Source organism: Thunnus thynnus, chromosome 6 (genome assembly GCF_963924715.1).
Source record: "Thunnus thynnus chromosome 6, fThuThy2.1, whole genome shotgun sequence".
Classification (NCBI taxonomy): domain Eukaryota; kingdom Metazoa; phylum Chordata; class Actinopteri; order Scombriformes; family Scombridae; genus Thunnus; species Thunnus thynnus.
In genome coordinates, this window is record NC_089522.1 from 18,032,247 (window position 1) to 18,059,076 (window position 26,830).

The 26,830-nt window shown below is 41.6% G+C and overlaps 1 protein-coding gene and 1 long non-coding RNA gene across 4 annotated transcripts in view; one reads left to right on the forward strand and one right to left on the reverse strand.

The window, feature by feature from the left end:
* The window catches only part of LOC137184531 (uncharacterized), a 30,287-nt gene extending 13,021 nt beyond the window's left edge, over positions 1–17,266 (forward strand). The window contains exons 3-5 of one of the 3 annotated variants that reach the window (XR_010928677.1): positions 9,653–9,797; positions 15,178–15,360; positions 15,631–17,266. This is a non-coding gene — a long non-coding RNA (uncharacterized lncRNA). Of the gene's footprint in view, positions 1–9,652; positions 9,979–15,177 lie in introns of those variants that run through there. The other 2 variants (XR_010928676.1, XR_010928675.1) reach the window with 2 other exon arrangements.
* Positions 1,386–14,153, reverse strand: LOC137184530 (protein Wnt-2b-A). The gene is made up of 5 exons (XM_067592294.1): positions 12,915–14,153; positions 9,985–10,205; positions 6,842–7,119; positions 5,031–5,295; positions 1,386–2,734 (listed from the first exon to the last, which is right to left on the reverse strand). Exons 1-5 carry the CDS (start codon positions 13,085–13,087, stop codon positions 2,505–2,507), a joined length of 1,167 nt encoding a protein of 388 aa, XP_067448395.1. The 5' UTR covers positions 13,088–14,153; the 3' UTR covers positions 1,386–2,504.
* Positions 17,267–26,830: the final 9,564 nt, after the last annotated feature.

The following is a 26,830-nucleotide window of genomic DNA, read 5'->3' on the forward strand; positions in this document are numbered from 1 at the left end:
GTTGCCTTGATGCCTTTTCTGTGCCCTCAGTCAGTATATCTCCTCCTCCTCTCCTTCGCCCACAGCACTGCCTGCCAGCCAGGAAGACTAATGGTTTGTCTCTCATACTCTGCAACAGGAATGCTCTCAGCCTGGCATCCAGGACACAGATAGACTGTGCCACAGGAAGTTGGCACCAGAATAGTCTCAGTGACTGGAATGGCTTGATAATATTACCCTAAGGGACAATAAAGCTTATCTTATCTAACGATATGGGCCTCCTGTGGCTATTAAAAGAGCACTTCTAAGATGTTAAGGGCTCTTTTGGGGGCCGATTAAGTTTGTAGACTGAAAGGTGAATCATAAGTGGTCTAACATCTGTCCATTAAAAATGTTGATTATGAGGCAGTATCACTGGAATGAGCTTGTACTGAAGGAGGACACTCAGGAGAGAAGTTTTGTATTTTCTTCTTAGCTGCTGTATCTGAATTAGTTTCTGTTTCCTGCATCAAGGTATCGCCAGAGTAGATGCATTGCATTTCCTGCGTGTGCCTGAGCATGGCTGCTTCCTGTCCTAGGTTTGGGCAAGGAGAGATGGTCTTATCACCAGGACATAGTGACATGCAGGATTAGTATTGTATTATTGTTGTATGGAAATACAGGTTTGCTCAATAAAGAGGCAATGAATCAATGTTATATCATTTAGTCTCTCCAAAAAGGCATCTACCGTCTGTCTTAATTTTGTCTCTTGTGTGCGAGATCCTTTTGAATTCACATTATCAGGAGTCTCTCAATTCTAATATAAGTGAGCCTGGACTGGCCTGAGAGGCTGGGGAGCAGAGGGGGCTGAAGCAGAGAAGATTGCTGGAAAGTATTCCCTTTGATAAGCCGGCCAAGAAGCCTTTGATTAAATGTGGTCCCAGCAGGAGCCCACACTAGGTCCTCTGTGGCACGACCATGGCCAATCACCAGCTATCAACAGCCCCAGGTAATTACAGCCATCTAGTCATTAGCCTGGGACCCACCTGGAATTCCACATAGCGAGGGGTGGGATGAGGCCAGCAGGGGTTGGGGTTGAGGTTGGGCCTTTAATCAAACACTTCCCTCCCCTTGTCTGATATAACGCACCCCACCCCAACTCACACAGAATCAGCCTTTGTTACTGACATAGATTGTATTATTACTGCCCCAGTCTCTCTCAACTCATGCTGGTGAGGAGCAGCGATGGTGTGTGTGTGTGTGTTAGTGAGTGAGTGTGTGAGATAGAAATAATGACAACAATACAACAGGACTTAATCACTAGCCTGATCAATCATCCTGATTGGTTCTGCTCTGTCAGCACTATCTATTCTCTTTCTTGATCTCATCTTCTGTATCTGTCTAAACAAAAAACAAAGATCCCAGTGTCATACTAATGCACCATATATTTCATATGAACATCTGTTTACATAAGGCAATATACACAATGTTATACAAGCAAGCTGGAGAGCAGAGAAGTGAAATTTGTCTGAGGTTGTGGTTATGCGTGACCATCCAGGCCCTCTTCTTCTTCTTCTTCTTCTTCTTCTTCTTCTTCTTTTTCTTCTTCTTCTTCTTCCTCTTCTTCTTCTTCTTCTTCTTTTTCTTTCTTCTTCTTCTCAACGGCAGGCAGTTTGTTGTCTTACACACTGAAAACTAGAGTACACTGTATAATCACAATAATAGGAGTGCTCTTCTCTCTCCTTGTGTCAGTCAATGTAGTGCAGTCTCATCCGCAGATGAGAAATGAAACAACACTTTAAAAATTTAAATAAATCACTTTAAACAGCTTTTTTTTCCTCTCTTTTTTTTTTTTTTTTTTTACAGTTGCATTCAAAGTTCCAATGATGCATCCGTCCATTTATTCATCTGGTGTCCATCTCCCTGTCCTCTGGTAGTCCTCTGCCTGGACTTCTGTTTGACCACACAGAGCCAAACACTTAGATGTCCACTTCTCAAAGTGCACTTTTCAAGCTACTTCCCAAAGTCAAACCAAGCATTCGTTTTGGTAGATTAAAGTGTATTTCCCCCCCCAAAAGAAAGAAAATTATGTGAATATATGATGTTGTTGTAATAATACTGGATACGTTTGAAGGCTCAGTTTATGTGAAAATGTGTCTTTAAAGCATCATGAAAGCAGCAAACCATTTTTAACCCAGAACCACACGCTAGAAAAAAAGTCCATCTGGACTGAATCTTTGATAAAAGCCCAATCCATCCAAACCCCAGAGTTTTCACTTGTTGCACTGTTCATCATCTGATCCCAGCAGTTCAGTCTCACAAACAGGGGCTAATGGGTATTTATTCATATTGATGGGTACTGAATTCTAGTGCTTTCACAGAAACAAGTAGAAAAGCCATGCAATGATGAACCGAGACAGGGGCAGGGGAGGGCGGAGATGCAGAGCACTTTCAGACAAACTTTCCCAGAATGCCACATTCCACAGGATGACCTGCAAAGGGGAAAAGGGTGGGGTTGCATTACAGGGGGCGGAAGGGGTGTGTCCTCAGGTCTGGTCCAACCATTCGGCTCGTTTGGGGGCCTTGCACGTGTGTATGTCCACAGCTTCCTCGCAGTCCTTACACTCCACAGCGCAGCACCATTTGAACTTGCACTCACACTTGGTGATTTGTGTGACTCTGGTGGTGTCGTAGCCCCGCCCGCAGCACATGACCTCGCAGCCGTCGGTGCCGCGTGATGACTTATTGCAGACCCTCCCGGCCGTGCCCAGGGAACCTGCACAGAGAGTAGAAAAGAGTTAGCTATAATGGCTAAAAGTTAAACTGAAACTAAAGCTACTTTCTATTGTTTCTATTGATTAATCATACGTTTCACTTCTTTGCCAAATCTTCCACGAAACAAAAAGCAGCCAGTAGATAATTTTATAGAGAACCAAAGTCCTACGTAGAACTGAAATGGTAAGTCGATTAATTAGTCTCAATGCAGTCTCTCATTGAGAATTTTTTTCACTTGTCTTTCTGAAAAAGTGACGTGTTCCTTGGTTACCTACACATTCTAATATTAACAAATATATAGCACTTTTATATCATAGATTAGAATGTGAACCCTTCACGATTTTACAAAGTTAAACAACTATTTATTCTTTAAGATTCATAAAACTAAAGCTCCTATGAAATCTGTCCAGTAGGCTTATTACACCTTATCTTAACTTTCTCCCTCCTGATATTGACCCACGCTCTTTTCTTATATCATCTGGTTAACTTTTTTGCTGTAATCTCTGCCGTCTTCAAAATATCTACACCGTCCTTACAGCCCTCCACTCGACTGGCCTCAGTCTGTGAAGCTGGCAACGTTTATACTGCATTCACATGATGTTGGCAGAATGGGATGAATATTCCAACTTGTAATTTTCAGGCATTATTCCAAGCGGGTCACCCCCACTGCTAGACTTTTCGTTACACAATTAAAATACCTTAAATGAGCTACATGTGCAGTTTGTGAACCACAAGTGAAAAGCAGATAAAAAGCAGGGTATTTCTCCTTTTAAATCACCAAATTGATTCTTTTGGTGTTTTATTCGTTGTAGAGTGTGATGGTGGCAGAATTCCAGATATCTCTGACTCAGAATTACAACTTGGAGACTGATGTGTGGTTTTTCTGGCTTGACTACTCCAATTTACGGGAACACCAACACCAAGACTGCGGCAGCTTTGGGCTTGTAGGAAATGGTGTGTGTTAATTGCAACTAAAAACAGAAATTTTAACAACTTTCCTCAGTTTTGTTTTTCTAAATTTTACCATCCCTGTCCAGAAAAATGGAGTGAACAGCAAGACGTACTATTCAGCAAGTTTCTGTTCCAGGACTGGAACTTTAATTCATTTGCATTATTACAAATGTCAGTGTGGTTTTGAATTAGGTTTTTCTCAGTTTTGGAATAGAAATCTGATGTTTGACTTTCACTTTGGCACCCTATTTGGTTCGATGTCTAATCTACAGTAGCATGCTAGCCACCAGTACTGAGTGTATCATAGTGTTAAGCAGTCTGGCTGTTACCTAATGCAGAGGCATATTGTCTGTGTCTTGTGTGAATGTCATCCCCACAGAGATTAGTGCTGGTGTTTGGTGTGAGAAGCTCCCTGTTTGAACTGCTACCTATCACAACAAGCTGCCCATAGAACAACAGACCCACACACACAACTATGCGGTGTTGGTAGAGTGGCCTATAGTTACACTGCCTTTCCCAAGCCACTGCTCCCTTTGAAGCCGCTCTATTTGTGTGTGCGGGTGTGTGTGTGTATGTGTGTGTGTGTGTGTGTGTGTGTGTGTGTGTGTGTGTGTGTGTGAGGGTTAAATGGACAGTGGAGCGTGACAGACAGACAGGCTCTCACACTCTGAGGCCCACTCTGCCCTCCAGCTACGCTTAGTTCAGACAGACAGAGAGTGAGAGAGACTGTGACAGACAGAAAGAAGTGATTTTTTTAAAATTAGCTGCTTGTGTCCCTAGGCTGTGGATTCCACTGGGAAGGTGAGAAAGAGGGGGAGGATGGACGAAGGGACGAAGGGACAAAGAGACCAAGGAAGAGGGAGAAGTGGACAGAGATTCAGTTTCTGAGCGATGGAGGTGTTGATCCCAGAAATTTGTCTGAGTATTTTATCCATCATCCAGCCAATCAGAAACAGTCATAACCGATTAGGTGCATTGTAGGATGGTTGATCAACACATCCTCTGACCATGGGGTGTGTATATGTGTGTATATGTGTTGACAGAGACTGACAGAGGTCAGGTGGTCACAAAACGACCATGTCCCCGGGGTACAAGGATATTAGCTTCCTCAGTCATCACACGGGAGGCCTTCTGTGTTATCTGAATACCATTACACACACACACACACACACACACACACACACAGACTGACATTCACACACACAAACATACTAGTCATGCATGAACATACACACAACATACACATAACACAGTCGGGGCAATCCATCAACATCCATGAGAAATTGCCTCTCTGCGTCTGTCAGTCAGATCTACCTTCTTCTTCTTCTCTGCCTCTGTTGTCTTACCTGCTGCTTTGTCTTGCAGGCAATAATCCGGAGAGTTCTCAAAGTAGACCAGGTCGTTCTTGGTGGCCTTCCTGAAGGCTTTATTAGCTACAGTGAAGCCTGTCCCGTCCTGATTCATTGTCACCTCGATGGCCCCGTTGTATTTCCTCCTCAGGTAGTCACCGGTCTTCCTGAAGTCTGACATGGCCATCCAACATGTCCGCAGTGTGCATGAGCCACTCACACCGTGACATTTACACTCCAGCTTCATGAAACGCTTCACTGCCTAAATACATAGAGAGAAGTCGGGATTGTGTGTATGTTGTTTTAGCCATTATGAAATTTTTTGGGTTTTACGTGTTCTAAAAATACAGCACTAATGCAGGCAAGATTTTTAAAGGGTTGGTTTACCCAAATTACATGAAAACATAGTTTCTCACTTACTGCACCTAGTGGTATTTTGTTAGACATATTTCTGCCAGAGAGTTCTGCCTCTACTCCAATAAAATTGAGGTGGATGGATTTTTGGTGCTCAAACCAATGAAAAATAACACTCAAAGTTCATTGTCCCCATAAAAAATGTTGACAGTGAGATCTGTGGATTACCCGTAATTATGGGGACACTTTCATTTTTTATTGTAGTTTTTTTTTTTTTTAATGCTGTGAGCACTGCAAACAAAATTCCATTTACCTGAACTGTATTGGGGTTCATGGCACAAATCTCAGACCCAATTTACACTTCTGAAAATGTCATATGAAAATCATATCAGTAAATAAATCCTCTTATGTAGGAAAAAAATATTTTAATGCAAGGTATAAATGCAATAGGACTGTCACTTCAAATATCAAGTTCAAACTAATTGTGAAGCAACACATGTAGCCTCTCCTATATATGCTGTAGCTGCAGTCACACCAGGTTTTGCTCCTTATTCTCTTCTTTAAGGAATGGGGTGAGATATTCTAAGTGCAGGTCTCATACTGACCCAGCCTCATTTGCTGTGCGTAAAATTTATTCGGATTCAGCTCTGACGTGTGAAATCGCAAAACTCTCCAAAGTCCAGCCAGTTTAATAGTCAGCTTGTTGAATGCTCTTGTTAGCCCACTAGCCATACTAGCTCCTGCAGTTTGTACTTACAACTCTGCCCACGCTTTTTTTCAAGTCCCACCTGCTTTTTGCCTCAGCACATAAGCAAATTTTGACAGTTCAGAGACCGGTCTGACCATGTTCCGCTCTCTTGCGGTGCCTCCAATGCCTCACTTAAGTAGCAAACTAACATTACAAAGCAGTTGTGTTTAACAAAATCAGCAAACAGGCGAACAGTGCATTTTGCACTTTTACACTGACAATTTTGAATTTGAACAAATGATTACAGATCAAATATTTAAGTGACAACCTTAAAGTGCATTCAGAGCACAAATCTACAACTCTTTCCTCTACAAAGGGAAAATAACATGAATCCATACAGCAGCCTCGCTTCCTTTGAACTGAGATGAGCTATGATTGTTGTCATTCTGCCAGCTCCACCTACCTAATTTGCCTATCCTAATGTGGGTGGAATTGAAATAACAAGAAAGCTTATTTAATACCTGGTGTAAATGCAAAGGCCCATGATCAGTTGTCATTATCCAGATAACATATCCAGATACAGATTTCTTGTTAATACCAGATGTAAATGTCGTCCCAGATGCAAGTATGTCAAAAACTTTGGCAAATAAAACCAAATCTACCTGCATAGCTGGATATACCACTAGATGTAAGTGAGCAAATTTTTTTTTTCGTAATTTGGGTGAATCAACCCACGAAATAGATTCTACCGTAATCACACACTTACTGTTCGGCCACAGCGGTTGTTGTGTAGGTTCATGAGTGCCCGTGCATCTCGGACAGTCTTCTCTTTGGCATCTATGAAGGCTTTGGCAAACTTTATCCCGTAGTTGATATTATCACTGCAGCCACCCCAATCAAATTCTCCTCTCTCATCGCTGGCCCGTCCACGCTTGTGCGGATCACAGTTGCATGTCTTCAGCTCACCTTGGCTGCAAGCGCGAGTAAGCGCATACACCACTCCTGCTGAGGAGATGGCGTAGACGAACGCTGCTTCACGACTGCCTGAGAAACAGAGATAGCGAGAAAGTGCAAAAAAAAAAAGAAAGAAATGTTAGACTGAGGTTGAAGTTAGAATAACACACAAATCTATTTCTCAACACCGGATTTGTAGTGACTCATATCATGCAATACAATAGGTTCTCCAAAACCTAAAGACTTGGAGCTTTGCAGCCCTCATGTTAACATGCGTACACAGATACACATAATGCCATGACCAGGCCTGGGTGTGAGCCATCAGGACATGAAGGTGCAGCTGACGGGGGCATATCAGGCCTGATGTGGAGTATAGGACTGCTCTGTTTAAATATTATCATGGAAATAATCCTCACAGCGGGGCTCTCCTCTGCTCACATAAATTGTTTAAATACAGGCACAGTGATACCCCATTAATCAGCGCCAGGGTGATGTCATGACAGCATTATCTACCATTGCTGTGCTCATCTGTTCGTTTCTGGTCTCTTCAGTTCCTTAGAATATGACTCATCTATTGTGTGGCCAAAGACACATAGAGAATTAGATATAGTGTTTGGTCACAGTTGCAGCACCCGTGGGAGTGAATCCCCCAAAAAACAACATGGTAGCCAGAATTTGTTCATCTTAAATCACTTAGTCAATCTAACAAACATGTGGTTTTCACTTAGTGCCTCTGTTGTCAAAGTCAAAAAACAAAATGCTGCACTTGGAATGAGAGTAATCTCCCCAGTGATTTAATAGATCCTGTTTATGGAATCAGCTCCTTCTCAAGTACAAGTAAGCAGAACTGTATCTTGTCCATTTTCATTGCCAACATTATGCCCATTTGGCCCTGGTCGGTCGGTTGGTCAGTCAAAAACTTCTGTCCAGAGCAAGAACTATCATAAAGAACTATCAGCCATAAAATTTGGTGAAGATATTGATTGCTTCTAATGATTTTAGTCACTCCTTGACCCTCCAACAACTATCAAGTTATCTCAAAAACAAAATTAAATTTGCTGTGGACATTCATGGTTCCCAGAGGGTGAATCTTGATGTTTCTGGTGACCGTGCAACCTTTCCTCTAGTGCCGTAAAAATCTAATAAAAATCCAATCTTGTAGAAGAAATTAAATAAAAATTGCCATATAATTTACTAAGCACATTCATGCTCCTCAGAAGATGAACTTGTTCTGTTTTGGACCCTACATAAGCTTTGCTTTAGCATCAGGCTACAGTGTCAACTCTGCAAACACAATATTTCATTATGTGATAGGCATATTGCTGTGTAATTTGCTAATCACATTCAGTTCCCAAGATGAGAAACCACTCTTTTATGACCTCCACGTCCTTTTCTATAGCACCACCCTCAACACTTTATATTTTTAGCCCTGCTGCTGTTAAGGCTCTAAGAACATTAACATTGCAAGTTGTTGTTGTTTGGTCTGACCATTGCTGTCATATTATGGGGTGTAATTAAATTTGCATCCTTTAGGGAATTGCTAGACTTTTAATCTTGTTTTCAGATTTTGTAGATTTACCAGCACTTCAATCACCAAGCTTTCTGCTATAATACTGATTAGAAATGTAGACATTTGTATCTGACTACAAGACATTCTGCAATTCTATCTGGACCAGAAGAGTTTGTGTGATCCAACCTTATTGTTCTGTATTCACTGGAATTTCTCATTTCATCCGGGGGGTGAGGAGACGGGGGCAGTGGGCGCTGAGGGGGTTGATGTGTGGGAGGATAGAGGAGGGCATTGCTGGTCATCATTCAGACCTGCACTGTTTGTCTGACAGTGAGAATATCTCTCTAAATATTTACATCTACATTACTGTTTATTCCTCTCCACCACACACACACACGCATGCACACACACACACACACAATCACGCGTGCACACACACAGCCTGTATCTCCATATGTGCTGCTTTTTCTCCATGCATCGTTGGCCCCCACACATGCTTATAGGATGACTGGAAGAGGGACAGTAACAAGGAGCCAAGGAGAGTCAGTGATGTCAGACGCTAAGAACCTTATTTTGTGCAACTTGTATTCAGATATGCTACAGTGAACTGCTCTAAATGAAGCATTTACCATGCTTTGCTTGAAAAGCAACAAGGTGAAGAGTAAGGATAATTCAAGAATACCTGGTTGCACTGCATGCAACAGCGACTTACAGGTGGATCACTGCATCCATTCTCTGTATTCAGAGTGTAACAATAATCATCTACGCTGGCTATTTCAGTATCATTGCACAATATATCCATGATGTGTATATTTCTGAAGACTGTTGTGTTGTTATTCTGTGTAAGTGCACTGAGAGCCACTAAACCGGACTCAAATTCCTTGTATGTGTAAACACACTTAGCCAATATAGATGATACTAATTCTGATGGGTGATTCATACAATCATTATCATCTGATCTTGAGAGCGTTTGTCCCTCTGTTGTTTAATGAATGTTTGTGTCTGTGGTCATAAAACTTTATATGGAGGAATCATGCATTCCTTGGCTACAAAGATGGGGGAAATATGTATGTTAACATGCATGTGCACCTGTGTTCATGTGTGTATACGCAGGAATCTGTTACAAACGGAGAGGTCTGGCAGGACTGGAAAAACAAAATGACGACAAGCCCACATCCTGAAGCCTGTGTGTTTATTGACGAGGCGTAAGGCATTACAACAGTCCATTAGCGACTATAAACATGGAGCACCAGTATACGTGAGTATGAGAGGGAAAGATCGGAGAAAGGACAGAGCGAGAGGAGAAGGGAGAGATAAGAATGGAAGGCTGTTAAAGTGAAGAAGAGGGGTGAAGATGAGGAGTGAGATAATGGCAGATGGGGCTCAGGTTCAAGCTCGGTATCTGTACTCATTGGACATACATGTAGACACAGACATGGACTTACTCCGTAGCAAGACGCGTCCAAACACGGTGTGGTCACGTTCAAGTGTGCTGCAGTTCCAGCGATGGTGTCTGAACTGGTGCTGGCACTCTCTGATCCACTCCTTTGTGCCCTCACCGATGGCCTGCATGATGTCTGGGTGGCGTTGGCAGAGCTGCCGCTGCTTGTTCACCAAGGCTGGGATGTTGTCACAGATCACACGGGCGCCAAGTGCACCAATGTACCTGAAGATCCAAAGAAAACGCAGAATTCTAGGCGGTTTTGAACAGAATCCACAGAAGACGGATTCATATGCATAATCTGAATACAATACACTGCAGTGATTTATTATACATTGTTATTGAGTAGTGTGCATAGTTGCCCTCATATGTTAGGTGCCCACACTTATAGGTGGTGAATGGTGTGAAGAAGAGCTTCAGTAACAGTCCTCTGTGAGTCAGAGTTCACTACACTTAACAGTTTAAGGTTTGCGAGTAGGAGGGGAGTGGAAACCATTTACTCTGCTCTCCAAATAAATAAGCACTTAACCTCTCCCCACAGGACCTTCGTGTGTATGTGTGTTTAAATGTTTCCCAGTGGGATAGTTGAAATCATGTCGTCACAAATCAGAGCAAGAAGTCTGGGGCCTCTAATAACCCTGTCAAACTAAGACCCCATTTACTCACTTTACTCCTCTGACGTTTTTTGCTCGCTCACTCTCATTCTCATCTTACTCACAGTTCTCCCGCACGCTCCTTCCAATCCCTGTCCTAATAAAACAGACTTTTACTGTATCACATCAAGATAAATGCCGCGTTTTAGCCGTTCCAAGATAAACTCTTTTCAGCGCGCACCTTATCGTGACGTGCCTCTGTGTGCGCGGACGAGACCACTCGCAGCTCGGTGGCTGCTTGACTTTGGCGGGTCAGTGAGGGGAGGTCAGGGAGCGTGTAGCTGTGTGGTCGTGTTTTTTACGAGGCCGGGCGAAAGGATGGAGACTGGAGGCTCTCTACTCCCCAGAGTGGGATTAGAGAAGAGGAATAAGAACAAAGTGCTCATCAAAGGAAAGAGCCAGAGCAGCAATTCACACTTAATTTTCTCTGTCTTTCTCTCTGAGAGTCAAGAGGACTTGTGGACTTTATAGGATAGTAAATCATTGTCCGCAGGTTTAAAACAACATGCTGTAAAGCCCTGCAACTATACTGTGGATCACAGGAGAAAGACAAGTGAGGGACGACTGAAGGCCTCTGTTGGTTTCTGATGACAGCCACAATTCCTTCTATATTATATCTTCTCAAGATTTCCTGGATCATACAAGAAACACTCAAAAAATGTGGACATTAGTAACCTGATCATTTTCTCTTCCATTATCAGTAAGAAAGACTAATTAAGTCTTGGGATTTCCTGACACATTCACTAAGAACGCACAAATTTAGCAACATATTGCACATCAGTTTGCTTTTTCCATCATGCATGAAAGAGTCAAAAGGGAACTTGGCCAAACCTGCAATTATCTGGTGCAGACATGCACACACAGCACAATGAAATTCAATATTTAACACATTTTAATCTGTTTAGGCTATTAACCTTGCTGAATAATCGGAGATTCAAATGTAGGTATTATAAACATTATGTATTTGTGTTAAATAATACATTTCTCAAATGGCCCTGAACATCCCTCAAGGGGTGTTAAAGTCCCAGATCTGTCCATATCATCACTTACACCCACAGAAATATGATAAACAGTTAGGTACCATATCTCCTACACCAAATTCCCCTCAAAGCCAATAATAGCCAGCCAAAGCCTTTACACACACTCTTCCAACTACTCCCCATAACTGCTTTTAATCTACACAAACTATTAGGCATTCCATCACCCCTACACCCGCCCACACACAGACACTTCTCCCATAAACACACTCACACACATGGACATTTTCACGTATGTTATTGCGCAGGCAATGAGATATTTTTTCACCCCTCACCTATGCTCTAGATGGCTGGTTTTGGGGTATTTTAGTGAAGTCACGTGTGTGTGTGTGTGTGTGTGTGTGTGTGTGTGTGTGTGTGTGTGTGTGTGTGTGTGTGTGTGTGTGTGTGGTATACCTGGTGAATTAATGACTGTTCGCTTTGTTGAATGCAGGCTCCAGCTGAGCTGAACACGCGCTCAGCCAACAGCGCCAACATAAATTACATTTATCGCTCTATTATTATTACTGAATATGGCAGGCCAACAAACTGACACGAAGAAAATGCATTTTAGGAAAAAAATCCTAAAGAAGCTCGAGTCTCATTCACAAACTCGTAATTTAGTGGGAATTTTTTTTAATACTGTTAAAGCTCCATCATGTTTCTTTTCTCTTTTTTTCCAGGAGCAAGTCAATTGGACCTAAATTAAACGATGACAGAAAAACACATTTAGAGTTTTTCTTTGCAGTCATTACCCCATAAAAATTACAAGGCGGTGCGCTCACTCGTGACAAATAATAGCCTATGAAACTCATATTAATAAACTTGCAGCGTTTAAATCATTTGCTGCAAAGCTGCACGAATAAGCCCGAGAATAATAAAAGTCTCATTTTTTTGTCAGCGACTGAGTGCAGCAACACTGATGAGAAAAGCACTGCGAGCTTTATGTCCGCGAGAATAAATTAACTAATACAAACCCTTATTACGGCCTTTTCTGTCTGCTGCTGGAAAACCACTGTTCCTAATTAACTGGGATAGGTTTTGATGAAGTTCAAGATGTTCAAATCCTGTGGCATTTCTTTCATTTCCTTTTAAAGTTTGACGCATAATTTGATTTTAGTTAATAATAATATTAACGATAGTCTGATAAATATACTCTCTTCACATACATTTTACTCCAAAAGAAAATACACAAATTCAGCTCCCATAAATCTTTTTGGCAGGCAGGTAGGCCTGTAGGTGTGATGGATGCAGACACTACTCACCACCATGAAGAGTCCACTCGAGGGGTGACGAGCAGCAGCAGCAACAGACACGCACAGTAAATCCTCGAGCTGGCACCGGGGTTTTGGCATGACGGAGACCGGGATGAGAGTCTGACTCCCGGTGAACCACAGCTGCGAATCCGGGCTGCCCGGAGGCTCACAATCCCCAGCATGGCTTTTCTGATTTTTTTTTTTTTTTTTTTGCCCGCCCCCCAGAAAATTAAGATTGCAGAAGAAAATGTCCAATTTTAATAGATAATATTTGATGTGAAGTAGGTTAAGCACACATACAGCAGGCCTCGTTATCCAGTGTGTGTGGCTCCATGTTGCGCGTCTGTCAGGAGTGTGAGGAGCGCTTTTTCGGTGCCATGTGCGCACCAGACTCTCCGCTGAGCACTTTTGCCTGCCGACAGGAGGTTTACCTGACCAGACCAGCAACAAGTGTCGGCTGTTTCACCTCTCCAGTCAGCTCCCCCAAACACTTATCCTCGGTTTTTGCTCAGTTCAGAGGCAGAAATAAGTTCCGAATCGCAGCTGGAGCTAGAAGTTGGTAAATGCGTGTCTGGCTGCGGTTCTGTCGGCTCTGTGCTGGATCCGATCCTCGTACCGGACCTCTCCTTTATCAGTGCGCGCTGGACAGAGTCAGAGCTGAGAGAGAGAGAGAGAGAGACATGAGGGAGGGCTCCTCTCGCCCATTGGGCAGATAGGGGTTACAGAGTTTGACTAGGAAGGAGATATTAAAGAGGGATGGATGGATAGAGGTGCGTCTTTGTGTGTGTGTGTGTGTGTGTGTGTGTGTGTGTGTGTGTGTGTGTGTGTGTGTGTGTGTGTGTGTGTGTGTGCGCTGGGGTGAAGGGGTGACGATGCTGTTCAGGTCCTAATGTGAGGAGTTCATCTGTAACCACAGACAGAGTGATTATAATTAATGCAGGCAATTTTCCTGTATGCATAAATATGTTTAAATACAATCATTAATATCAGTAGTCACACACAGGCTATAGTTGATAGTATAGGAGATATGGTATTCACAGATATTACTGTCAAGTATTAGTAATTATAATTATTAATATTCTCTGTATGATGATGTTGTTTCATGCTGTTCTTGATGTGTAACGTCAACCTGCCAGGGACTCTTTATAATTTGGTGTAATTTTGGCTCATTTAAATCATATTGACATGAACTAACACATGCTGTCTCTGACAAATGATCACATAAATAAAGAAAGCAAGTAAAACAATTGACAAAATTCAATTTATTATCACAGTTGCTTATTTAAGTAATGCCTGCAGCCTCGCACCACCTAAAGCACAGCAGAAGTGAAAGTCAGAGAAAAAAGCTGGGAATGTGGGACTGGGAGAACAGAGCCAAATCGTCCAGTGGAACAGCACTATGGCTTAAATATGAACCACATGTGTAAGAGGGAGAGTGCTGAGACAGCGCTGGAATACAGCATGCATACACGCACACACACAAACACTGTACATTGTCCGTGGAGCGACCATCCTTACCTTTCTTTCCATGTGTTTGTGTGTGTCTTCAGAGTCGGCAGTGAGCTGTCATCCATCATCAAATCTCTGATGTATCTCTTTGTCCTTGAATGGCTCCTGACAGAGTTAAAAAAAAATGTTAGAGTACCCCAAGACCTTTCATAAACTCAAAAACCACCGCTTGACTTGTTCATATGCAGTTTTTATCAGCGTAGACTTGAACTTCTCTAGGGGTGTTGGTGATATTGGATTAACAGTTGATTCAGCTGACCCAGCAATGCTAACAAACAAGTAAACAAATCAGGAAATTCCTGTCGGAATTGAAACTATTAGAATTAGCTATAGCTGTCGCAAACTGCTATTTCATCAAAAGCTTGAGAAAACATTTCTAGTATTTATGCCAAAGCTGCTGTTTAAAGCTAAGCTCCTTTTAGACACATTTGTATTTCTGCTTAGAGCTCGGCGGGCAAACTGCTGTCAGAATGGGACACACACACACACACACACACACACACACACTTTCAAACATATTCAGAAACAGGCACACGCACAAACACAAAGACTAGAGTGGGTACAGATTTGTAAGAGGCTGCGAGGTTAGGCAAAAAAGCTAAGCTCTGGTGAATATTTGTGCGCTGCAGCTTAGCTCACAATTTTCTGCTAAATCAAAAGGAATTAGGGAAGCACAAACACGGCTGAGTTATGCTTGCTCTCTCGGGGCTGGAGCTGGAACAGACTCTCTCTCTCTCTCTCTCTCTCTCTTTCTCTCTCCCAGCCTGTGAACTTGACCCCAGCTTTCTCTTCATAAACAATAACAGAGTCAAGTGCCTTCTTGTCAGTTGGAAGAAAAGTTTGCCCTGATGTACAAGGTCCAATCTGGCAACCATCTCCTCAGAGGAAAAGTACTGACGGGAGTTGCTGTGTTTAAATGCTGCACTGGGGTGAAGGAGGGATAAAGGTGAGATTTACAGAGGCAGGGGTTTTGGACTAATCCAATTGATTTCTGTGTTGATACATTATAATCACTCAGGATTATTTCTGAAAGGAAAGTTGAAGGAAGAGAGAGGAATGGGCTGAATGAACCAAGGGCAAACCAGAGGCATGCACTCCAGGTGGAAGGGTTGGACTAATGGTCCAGTAATGTGTCCCTTGTAGGGATCATGCTGTGGGTTGTCACTAGTCAGGCAGTCCAAGGATGAGCTCAGCGTGTATTCCCATCCTTTGGCAGGCTGGAGCAGGGAGGACAGCCTGTCGTCAGGGAACTGATGGGACACACAGAGGCAAACTCAACACAGTGCAGGTCCATGAAGTGAATAAGAGCAAAGAACAGGTGGAGGGAGGAACAAAGACAAAAAGTGGGTGAACTGAAGCAATTTAAGGAAAGATGGGGAGTATTCCTGTATCCACCATTATTTACCAACATTTCATGCTAACAACAAATGCTCCTGGCTAAACCGAAAAATAGGTTGTTCATCACTGTCTTATAAAACAACTCACATGAGCATTTTCTAATCTGGTGCCCCAATCAGCAGCAGGACAACATCGCTTGTCAATGCCCTCCAAAACTGTTGATTCATGTGACTGTTTGTGGTCACATGGAGAAAGAGTGTTCATGTGCTCACCTTGAATCTGAATTTAAGACATGCACATAATGAGCAGGATTTTTGACATCACCATTAGTTTGAAAGCCAGTCGTGGTTCAATATGTAACTCATAAGTGTGAAGTAGAAACCTCCAGTGCACATTGAGAATGGACTTTTTACTGATAGAAGTTATCATAATCTAGTAAAAAAAAAAAATTGGATTTTTTTAATGAGGGAGTAGTTTTAATTTTGAGAATTTTTAATGAGATACTCAACTTTTTTGTGGAGAAAGCATGTTAAATACAACATTCAAAGGACAAGTATTTTTAGGTAACTAAAACTTCTTTGTCAAGTTATGGCAAAGCACACCCTAATAAAAGATACTAGCATCAACTGTTGGTGTGAGTTCTCTTCTCCACAAGGTTTCGAGACACTATAACCTTGCCCAGACACGTCTGTCATGACTCGCATGGCCACAAGAGGTTGCTTGTGAGGGTAAAACACAAATGTTTTAAGTGTTTGAACAAATGACCATGTTTTCCAGATGATTGCAGTCTCCATTATAAATATTTGATTTTAATCCCTGCAGGATGACTTTTTGGTGATGGATTTAATGCTGACATAATTTCTGCGTGTTAAGTAGCTGTGAGGATGAAAGTACCAGGCCTGTGTGGCTTTTAGATATTAATCAACTGAAAATCCAGTAGCATTATCTATAAAGCTAACAAAAGGTCAGAATACAACACAAACCCTATAAATACACCGTCCTCCAGGGACAGACAAGCTGCCATGTGTGAGTGTATGTGTGCACGCATATGCATGAGTGTGAGCCAGAGCACCAGATCTGTGATAATTTATTGTCCTGTAAATTTAGATCTGCTGACAGAGATGGACTGCCTTGAACAAACACAGCGGTGCTGGAACTCCAAAAGCTTCAGAAATGATTGGCTAGCTCTCAGAGAAGGTGTCTGGGCCTGTTGTCAACTACGATCACAAATGTATAGTTTTTAACTGTGCATTTCCAGTTATTAAAGAGGTACTGCACACTAAAACATGTTTTTTGAGCTGTAAACTATATTATATGACTTTACTGTGATGAAACATATCAATGCTGGTGTTAATATTGACATTGACACCAGATTTATAAAAATCGGCATTTCATAGGTTGAAAATGGCTCAACCTGTCATCTGCTGTTAAAAATCAGCCCTGAAAAGGCGGGGCCAATGCCGACGTAGAGTCAACTGTTTGGGAGGTCTCTACGTCATGAAATTTATATAAATGGCAGAATGAAAACGCCCACCTCCCCCAGCCCTGCTCTCCATTTCAAATATATGCCGATCGAGAGAGACAGTTTACACTTCAGGGGCTAACGGCAGCTAACAGCGGCACTGGTCTGCTGGAGGGTGTCTCTCTGTCTGCGTCTGTCCGCAGGAGGAAGCGCTTCTGGCAGCTGCAAAAGCAACAGAAATCCTCCTCGCATCTCGCCCTGCAGCTCTTCAACTGTCCAGCTGTCTGTTCCTGCAGTTATAAACTGATAAAATCTTGTTTTAAAACGTTAAATCGCGGTGTAACCAGATCTCCACCGAAACTGTCTGGCCTGTCTGTCAGCTGAACTTGTCCACTGTGGAGCAGCTCAACCGAAACTTAACCTGCTCTGCTAAAACGCCAGTTACGGTGGACAGATTCAGAGCTGCGGTCAGACAGGTTCAGTAATGGCTCCCGTTACAGCACGATTTGATTTTTTTTTAAAGATTTTACCAGCTGATAACTACAGGAACAGACAGCTGGAGAGATAAAGAGCTACAAGACAGAATGCGAAATGACTTCTAGCCCGTTTAAATGTCGCTTCACTGTTTATCTCCCTCTTATTATTTTTATATGTCCCTGAGCAACTCCTGCCCTCTTGCCTCAACTCCCCTCTCCTCTCCTGCCCTTCACTCCCCTCAACCCCTCCCCCACGCCTCAAAGGTTCAGATCTGGGGGTTCGATTACACTTTAATACTGTCTCATTCCGCTCCTCGTGCACTCGCATCCTTAAAGGGGACCTATTATACTCATTTCCAGCTCTATATTTTTTTATTTTTGGACTCCACTAGAGTAGCTTTGTATGATTCACAGTTCAAAAAACTCCTTATTTATCTTCTACTGGGCCTTTTTGCAGCCCCTCAGTTCAGCCTCTGTCTCTAACAGGCAGTTTCAGCTCCTGTCTCTTTAAGGCCCCCTTCCCGTTACCACTGATGCAGACCTAACATTTCCTACTTTACTGCTTCAAATTAAAAGCTTTTAAATGACTAAATAATGGGAGACTTTTATTGTGAAGAATTTACAGGAAATGAAATGTGTTCCTCATTAGCAGAGCTTTGTTAGAAGTGCTAAAAACCGGTAGAAACAACAGCATATGGAGATATTTGGAGGTATTTGCTCAGAGAAATAATGAAATAATGCAGGGAGGAATAGTACAAGCAGAAACAGCCACAGTGATGTTGATGTTTGATGAAGAGCTGCAGACGACCAGCACACCTCAAACAGGTAAACAACTTATTTTACTTTGCTGTGCTGTGTAATGGAAAAACGCTCACAGCATGCCAGCTCGACTTGACTCAAAACAATGGAAAAATGCAATAATGTTAGTGGAGCAGATGACCATATAAAGAAATCCATCATGAGCCAATGTCAGCTCAGGCTGAAAGCAGAAAAATCATTGGAAACCGAGTGTTCAGAGCAGTCTGAAGCCAATGTTTTTTGCTCACAGGGATTACTTCTACATATGTTTACCTCATTATTTGACACTTTGTCCACGTTTAATGTGAACATCCAACATTGTGGCATTATATGTATGACTGAAAATAAGGAAAAGCACAATAGGTCCCCTTTAATGAGCAAAGCATCTCAAAGTTCTGTGCATTGTTTGATTGTCAAAGCCTACACCTGGCTGAATATTCCCACACCAATGAACTGGCTGACCGTTTCAATTCAATCTGCTTGTCTTCACTAAATATTATTGCACCTCTTAAGTCCTCAGAAAGAAAGCAGCCTTGGATAAACAACAATATTCGCAGCTGTAAAAGGGAATGTAGGAAAGCAGAGCGCAGATGGAAAAAATCTGGTCTCCAAGTACATTACAATATTATGAAGAAGATATTATTACACTATAACAATATGGTTAAGGATGCGAGAACACACTATTTTTCCAAACTTATTTCTGTCCGTCAACATAACTAGATTTTTATTTAGGACTGTCAATCAGGTGGTAAATCCAGCCCCTCCTTGTGTCACAGCTGAAAGTGATGTTGATTATTAAATGCTCTTACCTTTTTTAATGATTAAGTGGAGTCAATTAAAGACTCTCTTACCCCCAATGCCACTTACTCTGTCCTTCACTCGCAACAAGATAGTTTTAACCAGTTTTATCCCATTACTTTGTCTGAACTTTTAGAAACAGTATCATATATGAGAGTGTCTTCCAGCCTTCTTGATGTAATATCAACAACGTTTTTACTAAAAGTAATGGAATCTGTTCGGCCCTGTTTGCTTTCTGTTTTTAATAGTTCCTTATCTAATGGTTTTGTCCTTGATTATTTTAAAACTGCTCATGCACATTCATGGTTAAAAAACACCTCGGCTGGATCCCTCCCTCAAAACTATAGACCAATTTCCAAGTTACCTTTTATATTAAAAAAAGAGTCTAAGCAATATCTCTCTGCACTGGAAAATAACATTTTTGAAAAGTTTCATTCTGGTTTCTGGAAGTATCACAGCACTGAGACTGCTCTTCTCAAGGTTACCAATGACCTTTTAATGGCTGCTGATGATGGCATGTGCTCAGTCCTTGTACTCCTGGACCTTAGTGCAGCCTTTGACACAATTGATCACAGCATCCTGTTAGACAGAGGCACTGGGTGAGGATATCTGGCACAGCTTTAAAATGGTTTTCATCTTACCTGTCGGGGGTTCTGTGTCTCTGTGAACAACTATGTCTCTTCATTTTCTTCTGTTGAGTATGGTGTGCCTCAGGGGTCGGTTTTGGGACCAATTTTATTTTCCTTATGAATAATGGGCACATTGTTTGTAGACTTGGTGTCTCTTTTCAGTGTTATGCTGATGACATGCAGATATACCTGCCCGTTAGATCCACAGACCCTGGCATACTGAGTACACTTAACACCTGCCTTTATGATGTCAAAAACTGGATGTCAAAAATTTTTCTTCAGCTGAACTCAAACAAAAAGAGACCCTTGTCATTGGGTCCCAGCACATGGCAAAAGAAAGTCTGCCATCTGCTGGTTCCCTATTGGATCAAATCAAGCCTGTTGCAAAGAATCTTGGCGTCTGGTTTGATGGTAATTTAAGTTTTGAGCAGCACACCACAAAGCTTGTGCAATCATGTTTTTATCATCTTAGAAATATTTCAAAAATACGGTCTATTTTAACTTTTAAAGACACAGGGACCACATGCCTTCATCTCATCATGCCTGGATTATTGCAACAGCCTTTTTACTTGCCTGAACCATAAATCTATTGGTCGACTCCAGACTGTAAAGAGCTCAGCTGCCAGAGTTTTAACCAGAACCACGAGACGTGACCACATCACGCCTGTTTTAGCCTCTTTACACTGACTCCCAGTATGTTTTAGAATAGATTTAAAGATCTTACTGATTACTCTTAAGGCTCTTCATGGCCTCTCTCCCTGCTATATTTCTGACCTCTTATTACCGTACTTGGCGGTACGTACTTTGAGATCCTTGGACAGAGGTCTTTTATCTGTTCCAGAGGCCTGACTGAAAACTAAAGGGGACAGAGCGTTTGCGGTCAGGGCCTAAGGGCCCCAAGGCTCTGACTCCGAGGCTCTGTAGTCAGGGCTCCGGGGATCTGCCTGAGGAAATCAGGTTGGCCGAGTCAATGTTCTCTTTCAAGTCTTTTCTTTAAACATACTTTTATTGGAGAGCCTTTCCTGATTTTCTTTGTACTGTCATTTATTTCTTTTAAAAATGTTTTCTTTATTCTTGCTTTTTCCTACACTGAATTGTTTTTTTTTTTGCTGCCTTTGTGAAGCACTTTGTAACGTGTATTTTTAAAAGTTCTCTATAAGTAAAGATTATTATTATTATTATTATTATTATTATTATTATTATTATTATTATTATTATTATTATTATTACTCTGCCTCTGTGCAAAAGGTGCATCAAAAGACATGGGCATTGAGAGAAAGTTTGTGCTTGCGCAGATGCAGAAAATGCTTGCGCGCGCACACACACACACACACACACACACACACACACACACACACATTCATAAGCACTGCTACACTATGTACCCTGATGTTACATCATGGTTGGCCTCTAAAGAGCTAAGCTCTGCATACTTGTGACCCTTTCTTTCTTTATCCCCAGGATAGCCTGTCAATAATAGATTTTATAGCTGCTGTGAACACACAAAGTGTCCGTAGATGTGATAGTGATAACTCTATAATAAAATGTTTACTGGGTCATTGAGGGATGCCGTCATGCTGGACGAATTCACAGCATTCATGCACATGAACGCGCACTGGCACACACATACTGTAGATAGACATACACTCAGACTATGACTGTAGAGCAGGTGATACAGATGAGATCAAAGGGATATCCGGGACAGCATGGCCTCTTTGACGTTTAACACATCTCAGACACTTCTTAGGAAAAAACAGGCAAGCCCCACTGGCAATAGATAGACTGGGACAGTAATACACACAGACAAAAATAATCAGGCATACATCATCCATGTTAGATGGGATAGATTGGGATAATTTTTAATCCCACTGCTTTGATTTCCATTTCTACTTAAAACATTTACATTTTACAGAGTGATTTTTTTTTTTTAATTTTTTTTTTTTTTTAATTTTTTTTAAATAATTCAAATTGAAATGTACCTTTATGGATGCTGGTCATTTTTACAGCACAGTGTCTCCCTGCTCCCTCTGAGTGGAACTTAGTTTGTGCTGAGTAGTTTCCTGTTTTAGTAGGGAACTGTCTGTGTGACGTGCACTGCAGGTCATGGGCAGCCGGTCACATGGTGGCTAGCTGTGATAGCATAGTGAACAGTGAATTGAACAGTAAAACAGTGAATCCTTCTTTTCTGTCTTTCTAATTTTACACAGGATAAAGAGTGAGTCAACCTCTAAAACAAGATTGAAATCATAGTGGCAGAACAGCTACCTACGTTTCTATAGGCGGGAGCTTGTGTTTTTCATTTATTTTTAGGAGTTGAAAAAGTCTATGTGTGTTGTACAGTATGTATGTGTAATGTTTTATAGTTATTCAATGCCACGTCTGCCTTTCATATTGGAGGCTGCACCAGAACATGGACTGTAATGAAGCCTGAAAATGACAGACGTTTAAACACGCAACTCCCATGTGGTGCAAAAAAGCTGATCTAAAAGGTTCACAATTTATTTTATGATTAGACTTGGGGTGAGAATCATGTTTGTGCGTAAATGTGTAATTGTGCATATGCAGATGAAAAAATTAGTTATTTTGTCAGGGTGGCTACAGTCTGTCAGCAAAATATTCTCATAATAACATATTACGTCAAAATCTGTTGCATTTAAAACTGAAATAGTGAATAGACAGTTTTAATGTTTCTCTTTCCTTTTCCTAACACACACACACACACACATATCAGACCATGGTCATTTCTGGGGACATTACATAGACTTACCCTAACCTTAACCACTGCCCCAAAAAAGCTTTTTTCCCAATTGGGGACACAGATTTTGTCCCCAGTTGGACAAGCCATCCCCAATTAACTGGTCTTAAGTCTGAAGTTTGTCCCCAGAAGTATGAATTTCAGAATATCAAATATAATATATCTGATATGGCCCCCTTTTGCTTTAACGATAGCATGTACTTGAGCTGGCATGAACTCCACAAGTTTGTGCAAACCTGATGACCCATGTTATGATTTGACAATGTTCCAAAGAGCCTCATGTGATGATACATAATGATTGGTTTTCTCAGTCTTCAAGTGTCCCCATAAATGTTCAATGAGGTTGACGTCAGGTGACTGTGGAGGAAAGTCCATGACAGTTAGGACTCCTTGGTCTTCTTTGGTCTTCAAGTAGTTCTTGCAAAGCTTTGAGGTGTGTTTGGGGTCTTTATCCTGCTGCAATAGAAATCCTTCCCCACAAAGATGCAAACCAGAGTGTACAGCATGTCTCTGACAAATGAAGTGGTATTTCTTAGCCCACCCCAAGCGTTTGGCCTTGTTTCGCCTCCTGAGAAGTGGTTTAGAAACTGCTGCTCATCCTCTGAGACCACTACAAGACAGCCTTCTTTTGACAGTACGTTTGCTGATTCGAGTCTTTTCTTCTTTATTTAGTAAATTCTGTATCTATGATGAAGTTGCTTTTCTATCTCTCAGGGAACTAAGCTTGATGTATTGATTTTTTATTGGTGTGGTCACTTTTGGTCTGCCTGATCTTGCTTTGGATACAACTGATCCAGTTTCTGCAAAGCGTTTTAGAGCTCCATGCACTGCCCCCTTAGAAAGCTTTAGTCTAGCCATGATTTGACGTTGAGAAAGCCCCTCTTTGCTTAGAATAACAATTTGACTTCTCACACTTTCATTTAGTTTTGATGCCATGTTTCCCACTATCACAATGGTCCTTAGTAAGCAATGATCTGCTGGAAACTTGAGGCACAGTCATATTTATAACAGGTGAACACTGGCTGCAAGTTGAGTTACTTGAACAAGCCTCTGATGAGTAGATAAAATCCACCTGAGTGTCGTCTGAATGCTTCAATGGAAGTGACAGAATTCAAGGAAATCTGACCTTTTGTTCAAAGGAGTTAAGTTTCAATGCCACAAATTTGCTTAACTTTGATTGTTGACCTAGAAATAGGACAGAATATTTAATATTTATTCTTTATTTTACATGTCTTTACTTGTGTTTTTAATGTTTATGGACCCTCAAACTTTCTGACTATTTCCAGGTTTACATGAAAATATTTAATGTGGTCTCAGACTTTTGGACCCCACTGTGCATATATAAAGCTTCTCATATAATGTTTTTATACTAACAATGGATAAAATGATTATGTGTGGTGTGATAGTTCATCGTAGTGACGAACTCCTCAATTTTGCTGTTTTGGTTCACTCTCACTACTCTCATAAACCTGTTTCCAACCAGAGCAGGAACCTGGTTTCAGTGTACGCTAACTGCGCATCACCGAGCGGCAAATAAACAGTCAGATATTTCCCTTAGAAGTTAGTGGAGACCAAAATAGAGCTAAAACGAGAGTGAATATTCATTTCACATTCGTCAGGTAGCCAGAAACACGACTCCAAAAGAAAGTTGATGTTGCTCCTTGTCTGCTCAATGTGTAATAGGCAACTGTTTGCCTGCAATTTTGCAAGTTTTTATGTCACTGTTGTCTTAACAGCTTGTTTTGTTGCACTCAAATTGTAAAAAAAACAGTACATCAAACACATCAGAGAGAAAACTGTTTGACTTGTGTCCAGAGGGTCAAAGACAAAGGCATCCTGGGAAAGAGCTATGTTGGCTACAGCATCAAAGAGGGCTTCAGGCACAGTAACTGAGAGCTGATATTGGTTTTGTCTGCATGTGCATGTTTGTGCTTTGATTACTGTATAGCCCATAGAAGAAACTGTGGTCCAGATTAATTTCGAAACCTCTTTCGTGTTTATTTAGACTCGTAAACCTTTCCGTCCTTTCACATTTCTCTCCTTTTATGGTGCATTAAGGCAGGCTGAGTCCTTGAAAAAGTTCCATCAGATCCTGAGAAAAATAAAAACATGACAGACGTGATATTAAAATTCATCTAAGGTAATGTTATCAGAACAGGACAGATTGCAAATGTAAATGCATCCAGTGCGAATCTAATCACCCACATCACTCTCAGATATGGTCAGGAACACTTTGACCACACTCTTAGTGTAGTGTGAATGAATATGTTGTATATTTTTAACAACATTGGACCACATTTCTCATCCTTGTGAGCCACACTGAACTGTTTTCAATGAGAAGCACTGTGCTGCAGCACGTTTAAAGTATTAGACTATCTATCATCTTGAGTAAACAAGCTTGTCAGATGCAAACTATGGTGAATGACCTGCAATTTATTTTTTGAGTTGGCCAAAATGAAAATACTATGAAAGTGAGAATACATGTATTTGCATATTGAGAGGAAAGTAAAACCCTTGATATTGGTCATTGCATTTATTGAATTTATTTTCCAGGTGAAAATTGAATCAATTTAAGACATTTGGATATTTCTGGATAGAAAAAATGACTGAAATTTCTCTTTTTAGTTCTACAAATTAGAAATTAAACAGAACACAAGAACAAAACAAAAGCACTTCTTTAATAGCTCTCTGTGTGACTAATTTGTATATATTTGGAGGTCCATGAAACCCTCAGTCTAGACCGTATGGCGGAGGTTATATGAGCCCTGTGTGACCTGTGATGGAGGTGGCACAGACCTTGTGGTTGAAGCAGCAGGAGCCCTGCTGTGGATGTTCTGTGAGCACTCACACTGTATGATTGACGTTCAGCTCTGTCGTGAAAGCTGTATGGGCTACCTGGTGTTTTAGGTTGAATTCTTGAGCGCGGGCCATTACGGCCCTTTGGCAAAAGGCTGTGTGGTGTGGGCTTCAAGTTGTAGGAGAGGTCCCTCCACGCCCTGAGTGATGAGAGCAGGGTTTAACCGGCTGCAGGTGTGCTCGAGACAGGCGGGTAGGGCCTTTGAAGTGGAAGCCAACTGGGACCACGGCCCATCTCTGACCAGCAGCCAGCACAGACACATTCGCTTTCAATTAACACTCTCGATCGCTGCTCTTTTGCTTTTTATCATCCCTGCTCTCTTTTACAGTTCTCATCTACAGTATGTATATGTGTTAGAAGAGAAACTTGAAAACTGTGGTGCTGTAATTTCAATATCATGTTTGTAATTACTAGTGAATGACTTATGAATGCACTGCAATCATGATGCCAGGGTTATTTTTCAGAGGGATTTGGACCATATAAGTGCATGTTATTCATCTTTGTGTGTGTGTGTGTTTTCAGCTCTTACTTCACCTCTCACTTCGGTTTCATGAATCTTTTTGTCTCAGGGCCAGGTTGAGCGTCCAGAGAACTGCGAGTCCTCAGAGCTCTGACACCCTGATCTATTGTTTCTCATTTATCTTTATGTGATGAAATCATGGATCTCCTCACTCTCACGCTCAGTCATCTGAACAGGACACATCCTGTCTTTGGCACAGCTAAACAAGCAAGCAAACTCATACCAGTTCTAGATAAATAATGCAAATTCTGTTGTGGCTTATTGGCTGTTTTTACTCAAATGTATATACACACACAGAGAAGTACGTACGTAAGCACGCATGCACACATCTCATTAAAGAGAGCGAAAAAGAGAAATAAATGGCTGTTTCGATGGTAAGCTCCCTGGAGGCAGCTACATCTGGCTCCTGTTAGCCACAAGCGTATAAAAATCAAATGCGGTTTAGTCGCAGGCATTCACAGGCACACACACATACACACACACACACTGGGAGGTAGGACTCCAGCATGGTGGTCACCCCCACCAGTCCCAGTCTCTCTAGTACCAACCCTAGTGAACTCAGCAGACATCAAGGGGCTCAGACAGGGACTAGTATACCTGGCACAAACAGTAACAACAACTCATATACAGCCTCTATACAAAATATTAAAACTTAAAACCCTGTGGATAACTGTCTGCCGGGCGTCTGTTAATATGTCTAAGTGAGAGTGGGGGGTGTCAATAGCTCTGTCTGGACGAAATGCTAGGAGGAATAATTATTTTTGTAATTATTAAACAACCACA